Source organism: Chiloscyllium punctatum, chromosome 48 (assembly GCF_047496795.1).
Source record: "Chiloscyllium punctatum isolate Juve2018m chromosome 48, sChiPun1.3, whole genome shotgun sequence".
NCBI lineage: Eukaryota > Metazoa > Chordata > Chondrichthyes > Orectolobiformes > Hemiscylliidae > Chiloscyllium > Chiloscyllium punctatum.
In genome coordinates, this window is record NC_092786.1 from 56,004,278 (window position 1) to 56,026,177 (window position 21,900).

At 42.3% G+C, this 21,900-nt stretch overlaps 1 protein-coding gene across 8 annotated transcripts in view; it reads left to right on the forward strand.

Annotated features, from left to right (window-relative positions):
• The first annotated feature begins 8,368 nt into the window (after nt 1-8,368).
• Nucleotides 8,369-21,900, forward strand: part of kif23 (kinesin family member 23) — a 47,489-nt gene continuing 33,957 nt past the window's right edge. For all 8 annotated transcript variants that reach the window (XM_072565286.1, XM_072565291.1, XM_072565288.1 and 5 more), the window contains exons 1-5: nt 8,369-8,506; nt 17,480-17,543; nt 18,795-18,923; nt 19,017-19,122; nt 19,556-19,692. In XM_072565286.1, the coding sequence (XP_072421387.1) occupies nt 8,496-8,506; nt 17,480-17,543; nt 18,795-18,923; nt 19,017-19,122; nt 19,556-19,692 (447 nt within the window). In that variant the 5' untranslated portion in view covers nt 8,369-8,495. The remainder of the gene's footprint in view (nt 8,507-17,479; nt 17,544-18,794; nt 18,924-19,016; nt 19,123-19,555; nt 19,693-21,900) is intronic.

A 21,900-nucleotide genomic window follows, 5' to 3' on the forward strand; every position in this document is an offset into this window, starting at 1 on the left:
GGGGGGGGTGGGGGGGGGCATAGTCTGAGAATGAGGGCCAGACTGTTCAGGAGAGATGTTAGGAGGCATTTCGACACACAAAGGGGTAGGAGATGTTTGGAACTTTCTTCCACAAATGGAAATGAATGCTGATCAGTTGTTCATTTTAAGTTAGAGATAGATAAGTTTTTGTTCAGCAAAAATATTTCGGGATATCAGCCAAAGGCAGGAATAAGGGGTGAGGCTACACATCAGCCATGATCTCTTTGAATGATGGAACAGACTTGAGGGGCCAAATGGCCTATTTCTATTTCAACGATCATATGTGTGTCATATCATGTCCAAACAGGTTGATTTTACAAAGTACTTGGTGGCTTTCCTTCGATAGCTCAGCTATAGAGCAGCGTGGATTACAAACCCAACATCCTACAGGGTCTGGTGCTGCCAGAGTAACAGCCTAAGCTGCTCTGGAAGATTGTCATAACAGATTGATTAAAATAACTATAATGCTATTCCCTTCTTATTCCATAGTGAATTCCAGCTCCTGCAGTGTCCAACAATTGAAGAAGCAAGTATTGCAAGCTTTCCATAGTGCCTTGGACAATATTTCACCCTCAGCCAACAACATTGCGAACTACAGTATCTAATCATTACTGCGTTGCAGCCTGAAGGATCTCCCTGTGCATAAACTGGTTGCTCTATTCCCTACTTTACAAGCACTTCAAAAAGCACTTCATTCTTTGAGAATTTGCAGTCATGCAATTCACTCCTATTGATTGCACATCAGCATTTCTTATGAACCTCTGTGATCTCCAATCACACTCTGGTTGGGGAGGGGGGGTTCTAGCTTAGAGCATTGCTGCTTTACTATTAGTCCAGAGACCCACTGAATGATTAGGGTTCAAATCCCACCATGACTAATCCATTGTCGATTGGATAAGCCTATCTTGTTCACTAGGAGAAGGATTTATAATCATCTAGACAGAAATAGAGTTCTTTGAGATGGTGACCGAACAGGTGAATGAGGTTAAAGTGGTTGATGTGGTGTATATGGAATCCAGTACGGCGTTTGATAAGGCTCTCCATGATAGGCTATTGCACAAAGTACAGAGACATGGGATTGAGGGTGATTTAGTGTTTCGATCAGAAATTTGCGAGTTGAAAGAACACAGAGCATGGTGGTCAATGGGAAATGTTCATTCTGGAGTTCAGTTACTAGTGGGGTACCGCAAGGATCTGTTTTGGGGCCACTGTTGTTTGTCATTTTTATAAATGACCTGGATGAGGGTGTAGAAGAATGGTTTAGTAAATTTGCAGATGACACTAAGGTCGGTGGAGTTGTGGATAGTGCTGAAGGATGTTGTGGGTTACAGAGAGACATAAATAAGCTGTAGAGCTGGGCTGAAACGTGGAAATGAAGTTTAATGCAGAAAAGTGTGAGGTGATTCACTTTGGAAGGAGCAACAGGAATACAGAATACTGGGCTAATGGTAAGATTCTTGGTAATGTGGATGAACAGAGAGTTCTTGGTGTCCATCTGCAGAGATCCCTGAAAGTTGCCACCCAGGTTGATAGGGTTGTTAAGAGGGCATACAGTGTGTTAACTTTTATTGGCAGAGGGATTGAGTTTTGGAACCAAGAGGTCATGCTGTAGTTGTACAAAATTCTGGTGCGTCCGCACTTGGAGTATTGCGTACAGTTCTGGTCATCACATTATAGGAAGGATGTGGAAGCTTTGGAAAGAGTTCAGGGATTTACTAGGATGTTGCCTGGTATGGAGGGAAGGTCTAATGAGGAAAAGCTGAGGGACTTGAGGCTGTTTTTTGTTAGACGGAAGAAGGTTGAGAGTTGACTTAATAGAGACATATAAGATAATCAGAGGGTTAAATAAGGTGGACAGTGAGAACCTTTTTCCTCAAATGGTGATGGCTAGCAGGAGGGGGACATAGCTTTAAATTGATGGGTTGTAGACATAGGACAGATGTCAGAGGTAGTTTCTTTACTCAGCTGCAGCCGATGTGGCCTCCTCTACATTGGGGAGACAGGCCGCCTATTTGCGGAACGTTTCAGAGAACACCTCTGGGACACCCGGACTAACCAACCCAACCGCCCCGTAAGCTCAACACTTCAACTCCCCCTCCCACTCCATCAAGAACATGCAGGTCCTTGGACTCCTCCATCGCCAGACCATAGCAACACGACGGTTGGAGGAAGAATTCACAAGGGATGAACTCAGATTTCTCCAGTTTCCTCATTTCCCCTCCCCCCCACCTTGTCTCAGTCAAATCCCTCAAACTCAACACCGCCTTCCTAACCTGCAATCTTCTTCCTGACCTCTCCGCCCCCACCCCACTCCGGCCTATCACCCTCACCTTGACCTCCTTCCACCTATCGCATTTCCACCGCCCCTCCCCCAAGTCCCTCCTCCCTACCTTTTATCTTAGCCTGCTGGACACACTTTCCTCATTCCTGAAGAAGGGCTCATGCCTGAAACGTCGATTCTCCTGCTCCTTGGATGCTGCCTGACCTGCTGCGCTTTTCCAGCAACACATTTTCAGCTGCCATTTATCAACCCAAGTAGAGACATAGCAACTGCGGATGCTGGAATCCAAAGTAGACAGGCAGGAGGCTGGAAGAACTCAGCAAGCCAGGCAGCATCAGGAGGTGGAGAGGTCATTGTTTCTGGTGTAACGCTTCTTCAGGACTGGGGGTGGGTGTAACAGGAGCTACAAATAAAGGGGTTGTAGGGATTGGGGTGGTGAGGTGGGGATGGTTGGAGAATGTGACCTGGTTGGTCGATGGGAGGACTTAACATTGAGTTCTCTAATTTCAAATAATCTCCCTACCCTTCCCCTACTCCCTTCCCAGCCCCTCCCCCTCCCTTCCACTCCTCTCAGCCACCAACTGATTCATTTCTCCCATTGACCAACCAGGTCGTACCCTCAACTTGTCTCCACCTATCCCCATCTGACCACTCTGCTCTCCCACATCTCCTTTATCTGTAGCTCCTCCCACACCTACCCCTAGTCCTGAAGAAGGACTACACCAGAAACAATGACCTCTCCACCTCCTGATGCTGCCTGGCTTGCCGTGTTCTTCCAGCCTCCTGCCTGTCTACTTTCCAGTTTCTGCAGTTATTTTGTCTCTAATGCTAAATGGCAAGTGATATTCATGCAACAAAAGTGCCAGAGACCATGTCTGATAAGGAAGAATCCAACCATTGTCTCTGACTTTCAATGGTATTATCGTGATTGCATTCCCCTCTATCAACATACCTGGGTTTCCATTAACCAAGAACTAAACTGACTCACTATATACAGCTATATACAGTGCGGCTACAAGAGCACATCAGAGGCTGGGAATCCTGCAGCGAGTAACTCACCTCCTGACTCCCCAAACCCTTGTGCCAACTACAAGGCACAAATCAGGAGTGTGATGGAATATACCCCACTTGCCCAGATGAGGGCAATTCCAACAACACTGAAAAAGCTCAACAGTATTGTTACGACATAGGGTAAACCCCCCTGCTTAATTTAAACCAGCAACCCAGAAAAGATTTATCTCTTGCAGTAATTTGTGAAAGATTACTATTTAAAGTAAAAATTAACAACTTTATTTCTTAAAGTATGACAGAGAATAATTAACGAACAACTATTTACAACTCCTTCCTCTAACCTATCTTTTACTTTCCCTTCTATAATACTAGTCTGATAAAACCCCCGATTAAGATTTACCAAAAATTCAAATTTCAAGACCAGCCAGCTCTCAAATCTTCTTTTTGTATTTTCCTTTGTCTTCTCAGGGATTATGTTTGACAGGTTACTGATCAATAAAGGTACCTTTAAGAGAGCTAATTTTTGGGTAGTTTCTACATGCTAGTGGCTTGGCATTCTCCCCCAACTGTTCAATTTTCTCTGGTCTTATACCCCCCAAGCACCGGATTGTGTCATTGGCTTTTAATATTGTCAATATACGCAATTCAAACGTGATTGGAGTTTGTTTTTTTTTGGGGGGGGGGGTATAATTTAAACTGATTGGCCTAATTCAAATTTGTTTTTGTCTCTAGGCAACCAGCTACTCTAGCTGCTGGATCAAAAGGTTACATTGTACCTTGTTCAGAACACTTAGTACTGTCAGGTAGTTCTGCTGGCTTTTAACTTTCTTAAAAGTACAGTACACCCATATCTTTATAACACCTCCCCCCTTAAGAAAAAAATAAACCATCATAATGAAAAGATGGCTTCATTTTTTATTCTATTCTTTAATCATATTACTCTTAGCAAGTTTTGAGAAGATTTGTCGCTCAGGTTGAAGTTCTGGATGTAGGTTCGCTTGCTGAGCTGGAAGGTTCATTTCTAGACGTTTCGTCACCCTACTAGGTAACATCTTCAGTGGACCTCCGGGTGAAGCACTGCTTTCTATTTATATGTTTGGGTTTCTTTGGGTTGGTGATGTCATCTCCTCTTTTTTTCTCAGGGGATGGTAGATGGGGTCTAACTCGATGTGTTTGTTGATAGAATTCCGGTTGGAATGCCATGTTTCTAGGAGTTCTCGTGTGTGTCTCTATTTGGCTTCACCTAGGATGGTTGTGTTGTCCCAGTCGAAGTGGTGTCCTTCCTTATCTGTATGTAAGGATACTAGTGAGAGAGGGTCATGTCATTTTGTGGCTAGTTGATGTTCATGTATCCACTGATACATGTCGAATGCCTACTGGCATTGTTCTGTCCACTGAAACTTTGTGATTTCTTCAGCAAATCAGTTGACAGCGCCACTACACTGCTGAAGTTTAGAACAAACATCCAATAGAATCCGCTGAGTCCTAAGAATCGTAGCATCTCTTTCTTCGGGGTTGCTCGTGGAAATTCCTCGATGGCCTTTGTCTCTGCATTCTGTGGGGTCAACCTTCCACGACTGATGTTATGTCCCAAGAACGTCATCTCTGCTTTCGCGAATTCAGTTTTATTTACATTTATCACCAGTTTTGCTTCTCGTAGTCATTCAAAGAGCTCTGCCAACTGTACCATGTGATCTTTCCAGGACTTACTGAAGATCATTACATCATCCAAATAGACTGCACAGTTTGTTAACCCAGCCACAACTCTGTTCATGAGTCTTTGGAATGCAGCGGGTGTGTTCTTCATTCCAAAGGGTATCACTTGAAACTAATATAGCTCATTTGGGGTTACAAATGCAGAACTTGTTTTCACCGTTTCTGATAAAGGTACCTGCCTGTAACCATGCATTAAGTCCAACTTGGTGATGTAACTGTTTTGTCCAACTTTCTCGAAACAGTCCTCCAATCTAGGAATTGGATATGAGTCCGATTTTGTAACGGCGTTGATCTTCTGATAATCCATGCAAAATCGTTGAGTCCTGTCTGGTTTGGAAACTAAGACATCGGTGAACTCCACTCGCTCTGGCTTGGTTCGATGATGTCCTCGTCGAGCAGGGCTTCCTCCTCCATCTGGACCTGTCTGGCTGTGAAAAGATTAAGCCTATAGGGGTGTTGTTTTAGGAGCAGTATTTCCTACATCTACTTCATGTACAATAGCATTAGTCCTCCCCATCTGATTCTTGCATATGTCCTTATACTGCAGTAACAAATCTTTCAACTGCATTCTATGCTCCTGAGACAGATAGCTTACCAACCTAGCCCACTCCTCAAGGACTTCTTCATTTTTTAATCTATTTTGATGCTCATCAAAATCCACATCATCTGGATTTGATTCCTCACTCTGCAGGGCAGTAACTAACTCCTGTTTCTCTATTTCTTTCTTTCTAGTATAATATGGTTTCAACATGTTCACATGACATACCCGATACCTTTTTATTTCTATCTGACATCTTTACTAGATAGTTCACATGAATCAACATTTTCTTAGTTTGACAGGGACAACTAAACATGGCTTTGAAGGGATCTCCTATCACTGGTAACAGTACTAACACTCAATCCCCTCGGGAAAACATCCGGTCTCAGGGATTTTATCTGCCACCTGCTTCATTCTATGCTGTGTCCTCTTTAAGTGATGTTTAGCTAATTCACCTACTCGATTTCATCTCTCCCTCATCTCAAATATGTAATCTAAATGTGAGATCTCTGACTTTAGTCCTGTCAATTTTTCTTTAATTAATTTCAAAGGACCTTTCACTTCAAGGAAATGAATTGAGTAGATTTGTTTGGGGCACCTCTAATGGCAAACAATACAAATGGGACACCTTTATCCCAATTATTTGGGTAATTTTGACAGCATGGTCTCAACATGGTCTTCAAGGTCTGATGCCATGTTTCTAAAGCTCCCTGGGATTCAGGATGATACGCACTGGATTTAAAGTGCTGTATACCTAAGCTATCCATAACCTCCTTAAACAGCCTAGCTATAAAATTTGACCCTTGGTTCTCCTGAATCTCTTTGGGTAGCCCATATCGTGTGAAGAAAGCTACTAACCCCTCTACTACACTTTTTGCCATGATACTCCGTAATGGAATTGCCTCTGGAAATCTCTGCCTCCTTTTCGAAGTACGCATCCACATATATGTCTTGCATCGTGTTGTCTTGCTGTTGCAAGTCTCTTAGCCTTTCAGGACTAAGTACATTTGTCTGACCGTCTGCCTGTTCAGGCTTTTCCTGCACCATTACATCAAACAGGGTATCTGCTAACTGAACCTCAACTCCTTCATCTTTCTCTTTACTTTTCACTTCCTGCTGTGACTTATGATAGTGGGATCTGGTTACCACACAGTCTGGGAAAATACCAAGACATTTTTATTTTAACTCCTCAGTTTCTTGGTCTTCCTTGAGCTTCTCCACAACAAGGGGTGTCAATCCCACCTTGGATCCTGCCAAATCATTCCTAAGAACAAACTGAATTCCTGGAACTGATACTCGATCAATCCCTCCCACTGTTACTTCCCAAGTCTTAAGTTGGCACCAAGCATCTATTCCTTCCACCATCAACACTCAGTACTAGCAGAATATATGATCTACAGATGCACTGCAGAAATTCAAAGCTCCTGTGGCAGCACCTTCCAAACCCACAAACACTACCATCTTGAAGAACTGGTGCAGCAGGTACATAGGAACAATACATCCTGCAAGTTTCCCTTCAAGCCATACACCATCCTGACTTGGAAATATATCACCATTTCTTCAGTGTCACTTGGTCAAAATCCTGGAATTCAGTCCTTAACAGCATTATGGGTCTACCTCCAGCACATGGACTACAGTAGTTCAAGAAGTTAGTTCACCACCACCTTCTGAAGGGTAACTAGGGACTGGTCAATCACCCAGCTAGTGATGCCATTGTCCTGTGGATGAATACAGTTTTCAGTAAGCAGAAATATTAAGGGATATGGTCTAAAGGCAGATATATGGTGTTAAGGCACAGATCAGTCCACAATCTCATATGGTGGAACAGGTTCAAGCGGCTGAATGGCCTACTCATGTGTCCAACAAAAAATAAGTTTTTGATTTTGCAACATACAGCAGAAGGAGAGGATGACATGTGAGCCATAGAATGTACAGCCCGGAAACAGACCCTTCATTCCAACTCATCCATGCCGACCAGCTTTCCTAAATAAATCTAGTCCAATTTGCCAGCATTTTGTCCATATTCCTTGAAACCCTTCCTATTCATATAACCATCCTGGCATCATTTAAATGTAATTGTACGAGCCTCCATCATGTCATCAGGCAGCTCACTCCATACATGCATCACACTCTGCATGGAAATGCTGCCCCCTAGGTCTCTTTTAAATCTTTCCCCTCTCTGAGGTAACCTTCTTTGCTGTCCACTACACCTCCAATTTTGGTTACATCTGCAAACTTACTAACCATATCCAAATCATTTATATAAATGATGAAAAGTAGTGGACCCTGCACTGATTCTTTTGGCACACCACTGGTCACAGGCCTCCAATCTTACTGCTTATAACTATAGTTTAGTAATGTTAAGAGCAGTAGAGAAATCAAACAAGTTCCAGGTTAATGATAAACCTGGACACCACTGACATTGACCCAGTGACCCAGCTGGAACATCATGAACTCTCATCCTCTATATTATATATAGAGTCTGTACAGCCTGCCTTGCAGCGGCAGTGCGCGTGCGCTAACTTCCCACGCTGCGGCGGTGCGCGTGCGCGAACCTCAAATCGCAGCGAGGGCTCCTGCCCCGACGCTGCGGCGGTGCGCGTGCGCGAACCTCAAATCGCAGCGAGGGCTCCTGCCCCGACGCTGCGGCGGTGGCGCATGCGTCTGGTTTCCCACCCTGCCACGGCGTGAATGGGCGCGCGTGCGCACTGTTCCCAGGTCGCGGGTCCCGGCGCCGCAATGTGACTGACAGGAGGATGGGCCTGTCCAATGGGAGGCGGGCAGGGCCCCAGCCCGGGCCAATGGGGTAGGCGCGAGATTTGAATTGACGGCGGTTGGTGTCGGCGGGGAGGTATTGCGGCCGTTGTAGTGGCCGCGGGTAGGAGCACGGCCTCGTTGTCCGTTATCATTAAAAAAATAACTGCAACCATGAAAACAACGTGAGTATAGTCTGCCAGATTAAACTCCTCTCTGAGATCACGCAATCCAAAGTAGCCCTCGGCTCCTTCTACTTTATTTTTTTTTGTCAGTCTCTCTGACTGGGCTCCTTAAAGTTTGAAATGATTTGTCTTCCCCAGCCCTAGGGCTGCCTCTTCCAAACAAAAAGTCTATTGATTTATGAAAATGTTTTAAGCTTGTGGCTTTCAATTTGGTTTCAAAGAGTACCTTCTTAACCTCGTTATTATTATTGATGTGTAATGTTTGAATGTTGTATTGATTTTTAATTAGTTTTGTCCACCCGGTAAATATTTTTATTTTTTTTTAAAAAAAGGAACTGTTTTCTTCTCTTCTATTGTCACAACTGGCATCTTGGGGAGCTGCAACAACAGCCTGCATTTATATAGCAGCTTCTTCATGTGCTGATCTGTCCCAGGGTGCATCAGGGTGTGTCATCCTGGTGTCCTGTGTCTTGAATCGTAGCTGAGTGTTTCACTTCCACACCCCACTGTAGAGAAAAAAAAAATTCTGCTGGTCCCCTTTGCTTTAAAAGCATGGAAAACCTTGGCTAGTTTCTGGCACAATAGCTTTCATTTGTGTAGTGCCATTCATGTAGTGACATTCCAAGATGATTCACAGAAATGTTATGAAGGGCTTTTGCCCGAAACGTCGATTTCGCTGCTCCTCGGGTGCTGCCTGAACTTCTGTGCTCTTCCAGCACCACTAATCCAGAATCTGGCTTCCAGCATCTGCAGTCATTGTTTCTACACACCTGAAAATAAGGCACTATCGACCTCGAGGCAAATGAGTTTGGGTGACTACTTGATCACAGAAGTAGCTTTAAGCAAAGAATGCTTTAAAAGTGGTGAGAGAGTGAGGTTGAGGGAGGGATTTCCAAACCTTAGATTATAAAATGCAAAGTGTGAACTAACTCATGTAAAAGCAACTGGGATTTTTTTTTTCATTCTGGAAAATCTCAGCAAGTCTGGCATCATCTGTGAAGAGAAATCAGAGTTAATGTTTCTGGTCCGGTGACCCTTCCTCAGAACGGACCTGAAATGTTAACTCTGATTTCTCTGCACAAATGCTACAAGAGCTGCTGAGCTTTTCTGCCAACTGCTGTTTTTATTTCTGATTTACAGTATCTGCAGTTCTTTCGGTTTTTATTTTTCATTCTGGGTGCCTTACTTTAGGTAAGATGTTAGGTTTAGGTGAAAAATACCTGGGAAAGCATGATTTGGGATGTTTTGAAAGATTTAAAGACAGATTTTTTTTAGGACACATCTAAGGTAGCTGGCATAGGAGGTAGAAGTGAAATGAGAGTCTGTATTTTCAATCAGATTTTAAGACAGTAGTTCTGGAGGTTAAATTGAGCTCCACACAATCTAGTGATGATCTGGGTGAAGACAGTTGAATGCTGCCTGCATAACTCTTGAGATTCCTCCGCTACATTGATAACTGCATTGGCGCCACCTCCCATGAGGAGGTTGAGCAATTCATCAACTTCACCAACACATTCCACCCTGACCTGGACCATCTCTGACACCTCCCTCCCCTTCCTGGACCTCTCCATCTCCATTAATAACGACCGACTTGACACCGACATTTTTTACACACCCACTGACTCCCACAGCTACTTGGATTACACCTCTTCCCACCCTACCTCTTGCAAAAATGCCATCCCGTATTCCCAATTCTTTTGCCGTATCTGCTCCCAGGAGGACCAGTCCCACCACAGAACACACCAGATGGCCTCCTCCTTTAGAGACCGCAATTTCCCTTCCTACGTGGTTAAAGATACCCTCCAACGCATCTCGTCCACATCCCGCACCTCCGCCTCAGACCCCACCCCTCCAACCGTAACAAGGACAGAACACCCCTGGTGCTCGCCTTCCACCCTACCAACCTTTGCATAAACCAAATCATCCGCCGACATTTCTGCCACCTCCAAACAGACCCCACCACCAGGGATATATTTCCCTCCCCACCCCTTTCCGCCTTCTGCAAAGACCGTTCCCTCCGTGACTATCTGGTCAGGTCCACATCCCCCTACAACCCATCATTCCATCCTGGCACCTTCCCCTGCCACCGCAGGAATTGCAAAACCTGCACCCACACCTCCTCCCTCACCTCCATCCAAGGCCCTAAAGGAGCCTTCCACATCCATCAAAGTTTTACTTGCACATCCACCAATATCATTTATTGTATCCGTCGCTCCTGATGCGGTCTCCTCTACACTGGGGAGACTGGGCGTCTCCTAGCAGAGTGCTTTAGGGAACATCTCCGGGTCACCTGCACCAATCAGCCACACCGCCCTGTGGCCCAACATTTCAACTCCCCCTCCCACTCTGCCGAGGACATGGATGTCCTGGGCCTCCTTCACCGCCGCTCCCTCACCACCAGACGCCTGGAGGAAGAACGCCTCATCTTCCGCCTCGGAACACTTCAATCCCAGGGCATCAATGTGGACTTCAACAGCTTCCTCATTTCCCCTTCCCCCACCTCACCCCAGTTCCACAGTTCCACACTTCCAGCTCAGCACTGTCCCCATGACTTGTCCTACCTGCCTATCTTCTTTTCCACCTATCCACTCCACCCTCCCCCTCCCCCCCCACTCACCTATTGTACTGTCTTCTACCTTCTCCCCACCCTCCTCTCACTTATCTCTCCACCCTTCAGGCTCTCTGCCTGTATTCCTGATGAAGGGCTTTTGCCCGAAACGTCGATTTTACTGCTCCTCGGATGCTGCCTGAACTGCTGTGCTCTTCCAGCACCACTAATCCAGAATCTGGTTTTCAGCATCTGCAGTCATTGCTTTTACCCAGTAACTATACCTGACTAGTCGGATAAACTGTACATATTGCCATCATGCAATAAACTACTACTAAAGAAAGAAAAGTGCCCCTTCTATTGTCCATCTTCCACTGATAAATAGAGGCCCTGGACTACGTGGCATTTGAAAATACAACATGGTGCTGACCTTCTAAAGGGCAACTAGGCTGAAAAAAAAATCGTGGTCCTGGAAGTGATGCCTGCCTCCAATGAATGAGGGGAAAAAATAAACTTGTCTTGCAAAGAAAGCTAGAGTCCCATGATAGATCAGACTTATTGGCATGTTATTTTATTTCTAGTAACTTGGCTTTTGTTGGCAGCACTCCATACCTAAGGGGAGTTGATCTTATCCAAAAAAAAAGAGTGGCACTTCTGGCAGTGAAAACTGCACTGGAGTGTCAGGCTGGATTTTTGTACTCAAGTCCTGGAAATAGGAACTTGAACCTGGAGCCTTGTGATTCAGAAGTGAATGCTTCTAATTGAGCCAGAAATAACAACAAAAGTTGAAACTGCCTTTCTGGACTGTACCTCTGGTTGTTCTGCAACTTAATGTTGTGTTCCAAATGTCCTTTTTACTCTATGATGCTGTTATTGCATTCCACTGACTTCTGTAGCAGAATTAAAATTTTAAAGCTGGTTCTGAGATTCAGTCAATAGTAAATTTTGTCACTGGAGCCCTGAGTACAATGAATGCTCTCTCTCTTCCCTTCTCTGGAGGAAGTAGCTGTTGGTACTCAGCTATTTCCCATTCCATTGCTCAGTAATGTTCAAATTGCTGGGACCCCAGTCATACCAGCAGTAAATTTGTGAATATGACTTGTTTGACACATTTGTTGCTTTGGAATCCCTATCATGGCAAAAAGTGGTAAATTCAGCTGTGTAAACAACTCAGGGTGTTGATGAATATTGCTAAAAATTGAGCTTTCTTTAGGTTTCACAGAATTTGATTTCTGTGACAAGTTTTTCCTCATTCTCCATTTTGTCGTCTCTTCCAGCCCCCCACAGCTCCCAATATATTTCATTAGGAAAATTAGTGAATGGCTTTCTTTTAAAGAAGCACATTCAACTTGTGCAAATTAGGGGCAGAATTGTCACTTGTAATGAGTGCAAAGTGAGAATTAATGCTTTAACACACGCTCCCATTTTCTACACGAAGACCAGCATAACCCTTATTGTTGAGTTATGCAAGTTCAATAGAATATGGAAGCAGATGTGTTGATGTGTTATTAATAGCCTGAAAACTGCAGTCTGAAATTGAATAGTTATGCTTGTTTGTTGTCTAAAGTCAATTCCAAACTCGTGCTGATTTCCTATAAGCTGCTGAGGGATGTGAAATTTATTTCTATAACTATATGGTGCCTCTACAAGCAAACATCTAGAAACAATATGCTATTGAGACCTGTATGTTATGAATGTTGCTGAATTTGAATTGTTCGTTAGTGCACAATAAGTCATAGGATTTTTGCTAATGTGGGGAGCATGCTAAAAAAGGCTTAGTCTGACAATTCGATATGTCTTCTGAATCTATTTATCTGCCTTGCAATAAATGCTTACTTTTAGAATATTCTTCTAAATCTTCTGCAATGACAAATAATTGAAGTTCTGCAATTCTGTTGCATTTTGTTCAACCTCCAGCTAAATAAATATTTTATTTAGGTAGCTTACTAATTCTTACAATGTATGAACTTAACTGTATTTTCCCTCTTTGTAGTTTGATCCTACTTTTAAATGTTTACTTTCATAAAATGTAATAGATTTTATTCACAAAAAGAAACAAATAAAAGCTCTTGATCGTTACATCCTGTTATTAAGAAAATGGTAGAGCCTGTTATGATGAATGTAATAACAGAGCATTTAGAAATACATAATGTAATTAGAGTCCACATGGATTCATGAAGGGGAAATCATGCCTGATAAATTTGATATATTTATTAGAATTTGGGCCCTCTTGTGGTGCAATGGTACTGTCTCTACCCCAGGTCGAGGACGCCCAGGTTCAAATCCACCTGCTCCAAATGTATACTAACATCTCTGAGCAGGTTGATTAGAAATGTAGACTAAATAATAATTTTTAAAAAGGCTTCATTTGAGGATGTAACGTGCAAGTTAAGTAAAAGCGAAACAGTGGATGTAATACATCTGGATTTTCAGAAGATGTTTGATAAGGTAGCTTAATGTATGGTACTTCAGATAAGACCCCATTGTATTGGAGGTAAAATATTAGCATGAGTAGAGGATTGTCTAACTAATAGAAGACAAAGATATTGGAGGCATTTTCAGGATGCTGGGGCCACAATTATTTACCACGTTATATTAACAACTTTGAGGAAAGAGAGTGTACAGTAACCAAGTATGTGGATGGCACAAAAATAGGTAGGAAGGCAAGCAGTGAGGATGACAGATTGCAGAAGTATATACAAAACCAAGTGGACAAAAACATGGCAGATAGAATGTTATATAGGGAAATGTGAAGTTGTGCACTTTGACAAGAAGAATAGAGGAGCTGAATATCATATTTTTTAAATGGAGAAAGACTGCAGAAAGCCATACACAGGAATTTGGGATTCTTCTTCCATAAATCATAAAGTTCAACAGGTCATGGAGGAAGGCAAATGTAATGCTGGCCTTCCATTCTAAAGGAATGGCATATTAAAATAGGAAAGTTTTGCTGAAACTATACGAGGCACTAGTTAGATTACACCTGTGAACGGTTTGGGCCCCTTATCCAAGGAAAGATATAGAGGAATTGGAGACAGTCCAGATAAGGTTCATGAGGCAGATCCAAGGTATGAAGGAAATGTCTTTTGAGGAGAGGTTGATAAGATGGGTTTGTACTCAGTGGAATTTAGAACAAATAGAAGCTGAAGATATGTCTGCCGGTGGCAGGGTGTTCAAGTTGGGGTGAATGAGAGGCTAGGATTGTTGAGAGGAGAGCTTATGAAAGTACACAAGGTGGTTGCAAGCAAATGATGTTGAGCTTGTATAAGACACTTGTTAAACCTTAGCTGGAGAGTTGTATACATTTCTGGGTGCCATATTTAGAGAGAATGGGAGTGCACTGGAGAGTGCAGAAGGTTTTACAAGAATGGTTCCAGGAATAAGGAACTTTAGTTATGAGGATAGATTTGAAGAAATTGGGACACTTCTCCTTGAAGAAAGGACTAAGAGGAGATCTAATAGATGTGTTCAAAGTCATGAGAGGACACTGAGCAAAATAGATGAGGTGAAACTGTTTCCACTCATAAAAGGAACATTAATGAGAGGGTGTAATTTGAAAGTGATCTGCAAAAGAAGCAAGAGTGAAGTGCGGAAAAATCTTTTCACTCAACAAGTAGTCAGGCTTTGGAAGTGTGGTAGAGCCAGGTTAATTTGCACTCAGGACATCATTGATTGATTATTTAGATAAAATAATGTTCAAGAGTATGGTGAAAAGCAGGGCATTTGCACTCTAATAATGCATACTTAACGAGCCAGTACAGGCACGACGGGCTGAATGGCCTCCTGCATTGTAAAGTTTTCACGATTCTGAGATTTGTTTTAACTTGTGGGAATGTCTAGGATGAGAGGGCATAATCTTAGTTAAGGGGCTGTCCAGTTAGCTGAGGAGGGAATTTTTTTCTGAGAATAGTGAATCTGTGGAATTTTGTTATAACTGAAATCTGTCTAGGCTGTCATTAAGCATATTTAAGGTTGAAGTTTTTAATCAGCAAGGAAATCAAGGGTTAAGAGGAAAAGGTGGGAAAGTGAAATTGAGAATTGTCAGATCAGCTGTGATCCAATTGAATGGTGGAGCAGACATGATGGGCTGAATAGCCTACTTCTATTTTTATGTCCTATGGTAGTGATGTCTAATATTGTGGTTGTAGGTATGTTTACGCAAACCTTGATGTGTAATATCATTGATGGCTGTTTCTTGATTTGAGGATGATGTCCCCCAGGATTGTGAGTTTCTGACATCGGTTTTCATGTGACTGTGCAAACTAATTCTTGACCTGTACGTTATTTTTGGCATATTGAGCAGGACATTCACGAGGTAGTGAGATTTGGAGTGCAGGATTTGCTTTCTTTTCTCTCTTTCTCTACCTCAATATTAAGTCATTTGGAGTGAAAGTGTGTTGCAGCTTAGTGGACAGTTGTTGCAATTTTGAGCTATTGGCAATTCCTCCCAGTCATTAATGTCAATGTTACTACACAGTACTTTCAAAAAAGGATTGTGCGGTGTTGTACTTTTTAGCCATTCAGGTGCACTGCCCAGTCCATTGCAAATGGTTTTGCTGAAGTTTTGTCTGAATGCTTGTTAAACTGGCTTCTCAAAGTACTATACCTTTTATGTGATGATCCTCTTATTGAATGTGCGAATATGGTGGAAGCATTTCAGGCAGAATTTCTTGTCACTGATACAGTTGCTGCAGTACAAGTGTGGTGATATCACCTGCCATGTACATCAGGGCATTTTGTGACTTTGAGATCTTTGTCTCATTCAACTACAATAGTTGAAGAAGATTGAGCTGATCTGGTGCTGAATCTATTTATTAGTGATGGCCTTTTGAGAAAAGTGACTCTCAAAGAATAGGAAGTAATCAATTTGCTCCACAGTCTCCCCTTCAGCAGATGGGATTTTGAATATTTGTTTTGATCAGGTCTAGTTGATATGGAATTTTGCTTTGGCAACATTCAAGGACAAATTGAAAAGATTGTGAGTAGCTTGCACATTGGTTATCAAGTGAGCAAAGGATTTTGATAAAGTTTCTTGGCCATCCAAATCTCTGTAGAACAATCTGCAAGAATTTCAAAACTAACTGAAACAAATACTTTGATCTGCCTAATTAATGAAATGCAAAATTCCTGCATTTTTCTTGAGCTTGCCTGGCTGCAAAGACCTTGTCAACCATTCCTCTGGAAGGTCGACTACTATAGTCACCTGGGAGAATTCTCTCAGCCACAGGAAGCAAGTGATTCAGGAGGATTCTTGTTGGGATCGTCCTTGCTATAGCCAAGAAGGAGATACTTCAATCGTTTTCTTGGCATTAATTATCTCTCTTGTAGTTAGAATTGTCTCATTCTTGAAGTTGTTTTCTTTCCAATTATGAAAGGTCAGTGCATTGAAGTCTTGGCGAGCAAAAGCTCACCAGCTTTGAAGACCTTAGCTATAATACCATCGGGGCTGCAGGCTTTGATTTTCAACTGTTTGATTGCTTTCTGTAGCTCACCCATGAATGGAGATCCACTACGTACACTGCCATAGCCGCCTTGGGGATAGCCTGGAGAATGTCAGCTGTCGCTGGATTCCTGATTGAGGAGTTATCCACTTTGTTGAAGGATGATCTTATCATTTGTTCAAATTGCAATCATTGATTTTGTTAAGGGCATTGTATAACATATCCTTGTCTCAGGTGAAGATGTTAAGGAACAAGGCATAACTTTTGATGTCTCTAGCACATTTATCACAGAGTTGAGTTGTAAGTGTAGGGTCATGAGCCTTTCATTTTTATAATTGGAGAGTTCTGGACCTCTATTAAAGATCCAAAGTGTACAGCAAAAATATATTCCATGGATGTGAGTGTCATTGTTGATTTCTTCTGCCCAGAAGAAAGTGTAACCTGTGTGTTCCTTAAGTTCCTCCCCAGAAAGGTGGATCTGACTGAGAATAACAATGTTAATTTCGTCTAATGCCCTCCAGTTCTTTAACAATTCTGAGAGTCTCGATAGTTGATATCCTGTATTTGCTGTTCTTTTCAGATGATCATTCTCTCTGGATTATTTATGAATGTCTAGCATTTCAAATTGCAAAACCTTAGTATTTTCTCTCTTTGTGAAGGTGTTAACCCTAAAGATGAGGCGACCCAGCCAGAAGAAAGTCGGAACGTTTTTTTTTCAAGAAGATCTTTTCTAGCCTTGTACCCTCTGCTCACTCCAGTGGGGTCTTGAAATAGACTGGTCGGTCACAGATCCAGCTGCCCAAAGGCACTACCATCCCAACACTGCTGTCCAACCACCTACATTAGTTTTCAACCAGGGATTCTTAAGTTCACCACCCTGATGCAATTAACATTTCACCTTAGTTAGTCCTTGATATAAAATAATTTGTAGTCAACTGCTTAATGTGATCCCAATTTTAATTTAGAATTTTCTAATACGTACAGGAGGCTCCAGACTCCCAGAAGACCAGTAAAGAAACCATCAAACAACCTCAAAGACCCAGTTGGTGTAAGTGTCAACAAACCCTTTTTCTGTATTTTCTTTGTTGTAATATTTGATGTGTCTATCGAAGTCATGTTTTATTTAATGTAATTGGAAGTGAATGCCAGCTGCACTGACGAGAGTTTAAGAAATTAACTATTTCACAAGTCTCCTTTGGTTCAATACATTTTTCATTGTGGCATTTCAAGGCCCACTACTTTGCTGTGAATGACAATAATTATGGCGAGTTTTAAGAAGCTTTGTAGCTCAGGTTGAGGTTCTGGATGTAGGTTTGTTTGCTGAGCTGGAAGGTTCATTTTCAGATGTTTCGTCACCATATGAAGTAACATAATCACTGAGCCTCTGGTGAAGAGCTGGTGGTATGGCCCGTTTACCATTATTTAAACCAGCCACCACATACTGCAGCACAGAGGAACTGCGAAGAGCATAGGAAAATCACCTATACAGAGTATTCAATAAGAACAGGAACCCAATGAACATAGTCCACCAATTTCTCAGCAACAAACCCAAACAAGCAGGCAAAGCGTGTCCAGAAACCCCAGCCACTCTCCCCCACATCAAAGACATCTTGGAAATGGCTGCAGACTACGCCGACCTCTTGGCATCATGGTAGGCCATCAACACATTAAAACAGCAGCTAATGAACTTGAAAGACCCTATACAGACAACAAGCAAAACTAATGTCGTTTACAAAATACTGTGCAAGAACTGTAACAAACACTGCATTGGACAAACAGACAGAAAACTAGCCACCAGGATATATGAACATTAACTCGTCACAGAAAGACACAACCCACTCTCTCGATTATCTTTATGTACAGATGAGGAGGGACAACATGTCCATCCAGGACAATCCAAACCGAGACATACGCGAGAATTCCTAGAAGCATGGCATTCCAAAAGGCAATCTATCAACAAACAGATTGACTTGGACTCTACCCCTCCCCCAACAGCAAAAAAGAACCACCAGCCCAAGGCAACCCAAATGCATAAATAAATAAATACTACCGATGCTTCACTAGAGGCTCACTGATAATGTTACCTAGTATGGTGACAAAACATCTGAAAATGAACCTACCAGCTCAACGAGCAAACAATAATTAATATTTGGAATTCTGAATTACTACAGCTGTTTGGGAGGTGGGGTCACATTTCATTTTTTAATCCCCTTGATTCTGTGGCAGCAACTTCAATTTTGAGTCTATTTTGACAATTTTGTTTAAAAGGACTGATCCTAAGCATTGATGATTTTATCAGGTTTATTGCCGGATCAGACCACTGACCTCTGAAGATACTGAATGTTGTGTTGAACTTATCAGTAATACTACAATACAGCTTCATCCTCCTGATGGGATTAAAGTCAACAGGAATGGTGAATTCAAAGAGGTAACTTGAAATATGAGACCCTTTTGATAATAGCCTTTTTCTCATTGGTAAAATTACTGTGTGATGTTGAATGCACTAATTTTGGATTTTTAGATGCAGTATTCTTTTAAAGAAGTGTTTGGAACCTTTACAACCCAGAAGGAGCTATTTGATGTTGTCGCACGACCCCTTGTGGAAGATCTGATTCATGGCAAAAATGGTATGCTAAAACTTAATTAGGCGAATGAAAAATAATTAGGACTGCTTTCCAACTCTAGGATAAAAAATTCTTGGTCATTTGTATTAAGAATTACTCCACTGTTATATATCTGATTCAGCATTTCTGAACCTCTAAGTGATTTAACTCAGCACCCAACATGATCTATCTGATGCTAATGAATCAGAGTTCAAGTTATTAGGTTCCAATGGAAAAGGGTACATGAGGGCATGACTGTTGTGACTTAATTTGGTTCTATCCTTATCTGGCTTTATAACATAATACAGCAGGGCTGTAAACTAGCAACAAATAGCTGGCACAGCAAGTTCTATTACTAGTACCATAATGTGAGGTAATTACCTTTCCAATGTAATTGTATTTGGGCAAGGAGGCAAGAATGTTACTGCACCTGAAATGCATGTCTGCTGTCTGTCAGGTTTGCTGTTTACTTATGGTGTTACTGGAAGTGGGAAAACGCACACAATGACTGGATCTCCTGGAGACGGAGGCCTTCTGCCTCGTTGTTTGGACATGATCTTTTGTAGTATTGGACCATTTCAAGCAAAGCGATTTGTAAGTATTATGAAGGTAATTCACAATGTTAGAACATAGAACACTGAAAAGTGCAGCACAGAACAGGCCCTTCGGCCCACGACATTGTGCCAAGGATTAATCCAAATGTAAAATAAAATAACCTAACCTACGCACCCCTCAATTCACTGCTGTCCACGTGCATGTCCAGCAGTCGCTTAAATGTCCCTAATGACTGCTTCCACCACGACCGTTGGCAACGCATTCCATGCATTCACAAACTCTCTAAGTTTCTTACCAAACTTCTAAGTTGCTCATTAACTCAAGAGTTAAATCGAAGACTGTCTTAAAAGTGAAGTCCCTAGTTATTTTAATTATCTGTTTTGCTTTTGATAGATTTTTGATTTTTTTTTGAGTGGTTCCCTTCTAATTGAAAATGTCTAACTTTTGGGATTAAAATTCTGGTCATTTGGTATCAGTTGGAAGCCATCTTTACTTTCTTACAAGATGCTAATTTGTAGCATGAACTTTCCACTTCTATTCCAATAGTTTGCCTTAATTGTGAACAAATGACTACCAGATTGTTCTTGCAGTTTTCAGCCTTTCTTACAGTTTGAGTGATATTTGATGATTTTCACTAACACCTGCTAGGAATTTAAAGAGTTTGCAAAAGCTCGTTTCAGACTTGGATTAATAAAATGTATAAAAGGGGAGAAAGTTCTTAAGTGAATTGTATATGAAACAAATAAGTGGCCATTGATTTATAATTAAGCATTCGAAGAATATTTTTGTCAGGTGGGGATTGAACATGAAAGTGAGATTAGAACAGATATATCTGATGTAGAGCTAGACATGAATATTGACTGAAAACTCTGTCCTGAAATTTAACATTGATAAATCAGTGCTAAATCTAAGCACAACCAACTATGTAAATATAGTGACAACAAGATTATATCAGAGATTTGGAACTATGAGGTCTGTAATTTGTCTCCTACCACTCTGAAGGGAAATCTAGAGGGCGTACTCTAAACCACCTTTACGGGTACGCATGAGAGCATATGTCTTACCCTGAAGATCTGCAAGGTGAAGGTCCACTGTCAACTTGGGGTCTGACATTATGAGGCAAATCCCAGATGATCGAGCTCCATGGGGAAACCTTGGAGAACGTTGACCGCTTCCAATACCTCTGAAGTGTCCTGTCGGCCAAAGCAGCTATTGAGGAAGAGATCCAGCATTGCCTTTAGTGTGCTAGCGCAGCCTTCAAGTGCCGGAGGAAAAGGGTCTTCGAGAACCACAACATTAGATCTGACACCAAGATTATGGTTCATACCTGTGGTGGTTCATGCCCTCCTATATTTGGTGAGACGTGGACTGTCTACGGCAGACACCTCAAGGCACTAGAGCAGTAACACCAGCACTGTCTCTGCAAGATGCTGTGAATTTGTTGGGAAGAAAGGTGCATCTGCACCAGTGTCCTCGACTAGGCCAGTATCCCTAACACGAGGCACTGACCACCCTTGATTAGATGTGACGCTCTGGCCATATCGTCCACATGTCTGATACGAGATTCCCCAAGCAGGTACTGAACTTTTAAGCTTTGAAATGGCACGTGAGATACAGTTGGATAGAGGAAGCTCTTCAGACCATCAAGGCATCTCTTTGGAAGTGCAGCAATCCCACAGACACCTGGGGAATCACTAGTCCAAGACCATCCAAAGTGAAGGAGCAGCATCCGGGATGGCGTTGAGCACCTTGAGACTTTTTTGAAGGGAAAAAAATGGAAACCAGGAGAAAACAGTGAAAGGAATGCACCGCTGTATTAATATCCCAACCACCCTTCCTGTGACTACTACCTGCTCAAGTGTAACAGAGCTTGCAGTAATCACATTGGTCTGTACAGCCACCTACAGACTCATCCTGAGTGGAACAGTCATCTTCGATTGCAAGGCACTGCTGATAATGATCCCCCCAAAGTCTGTCCATGATCTACAAGGCAGAACTCGGGAATTTGATTGAATATACTCCACTTTCCTGAATGAATGCAGTTCCGATCACACTCAATATGACACCATCCAGGGCAAAACTGCTTGTTTGATGTGTTGTATAATGCCTTCAATCTTTGCTCCCTTCACAAGTGACACATTGACAACAGTGTGCATCATCCACAAGGTGCTCTGCATCATGCACGCACGATGGCACTTTTCAAATCCATAACCTCTATTAGATAGAAGGGCTAGGGCAACAGGTACT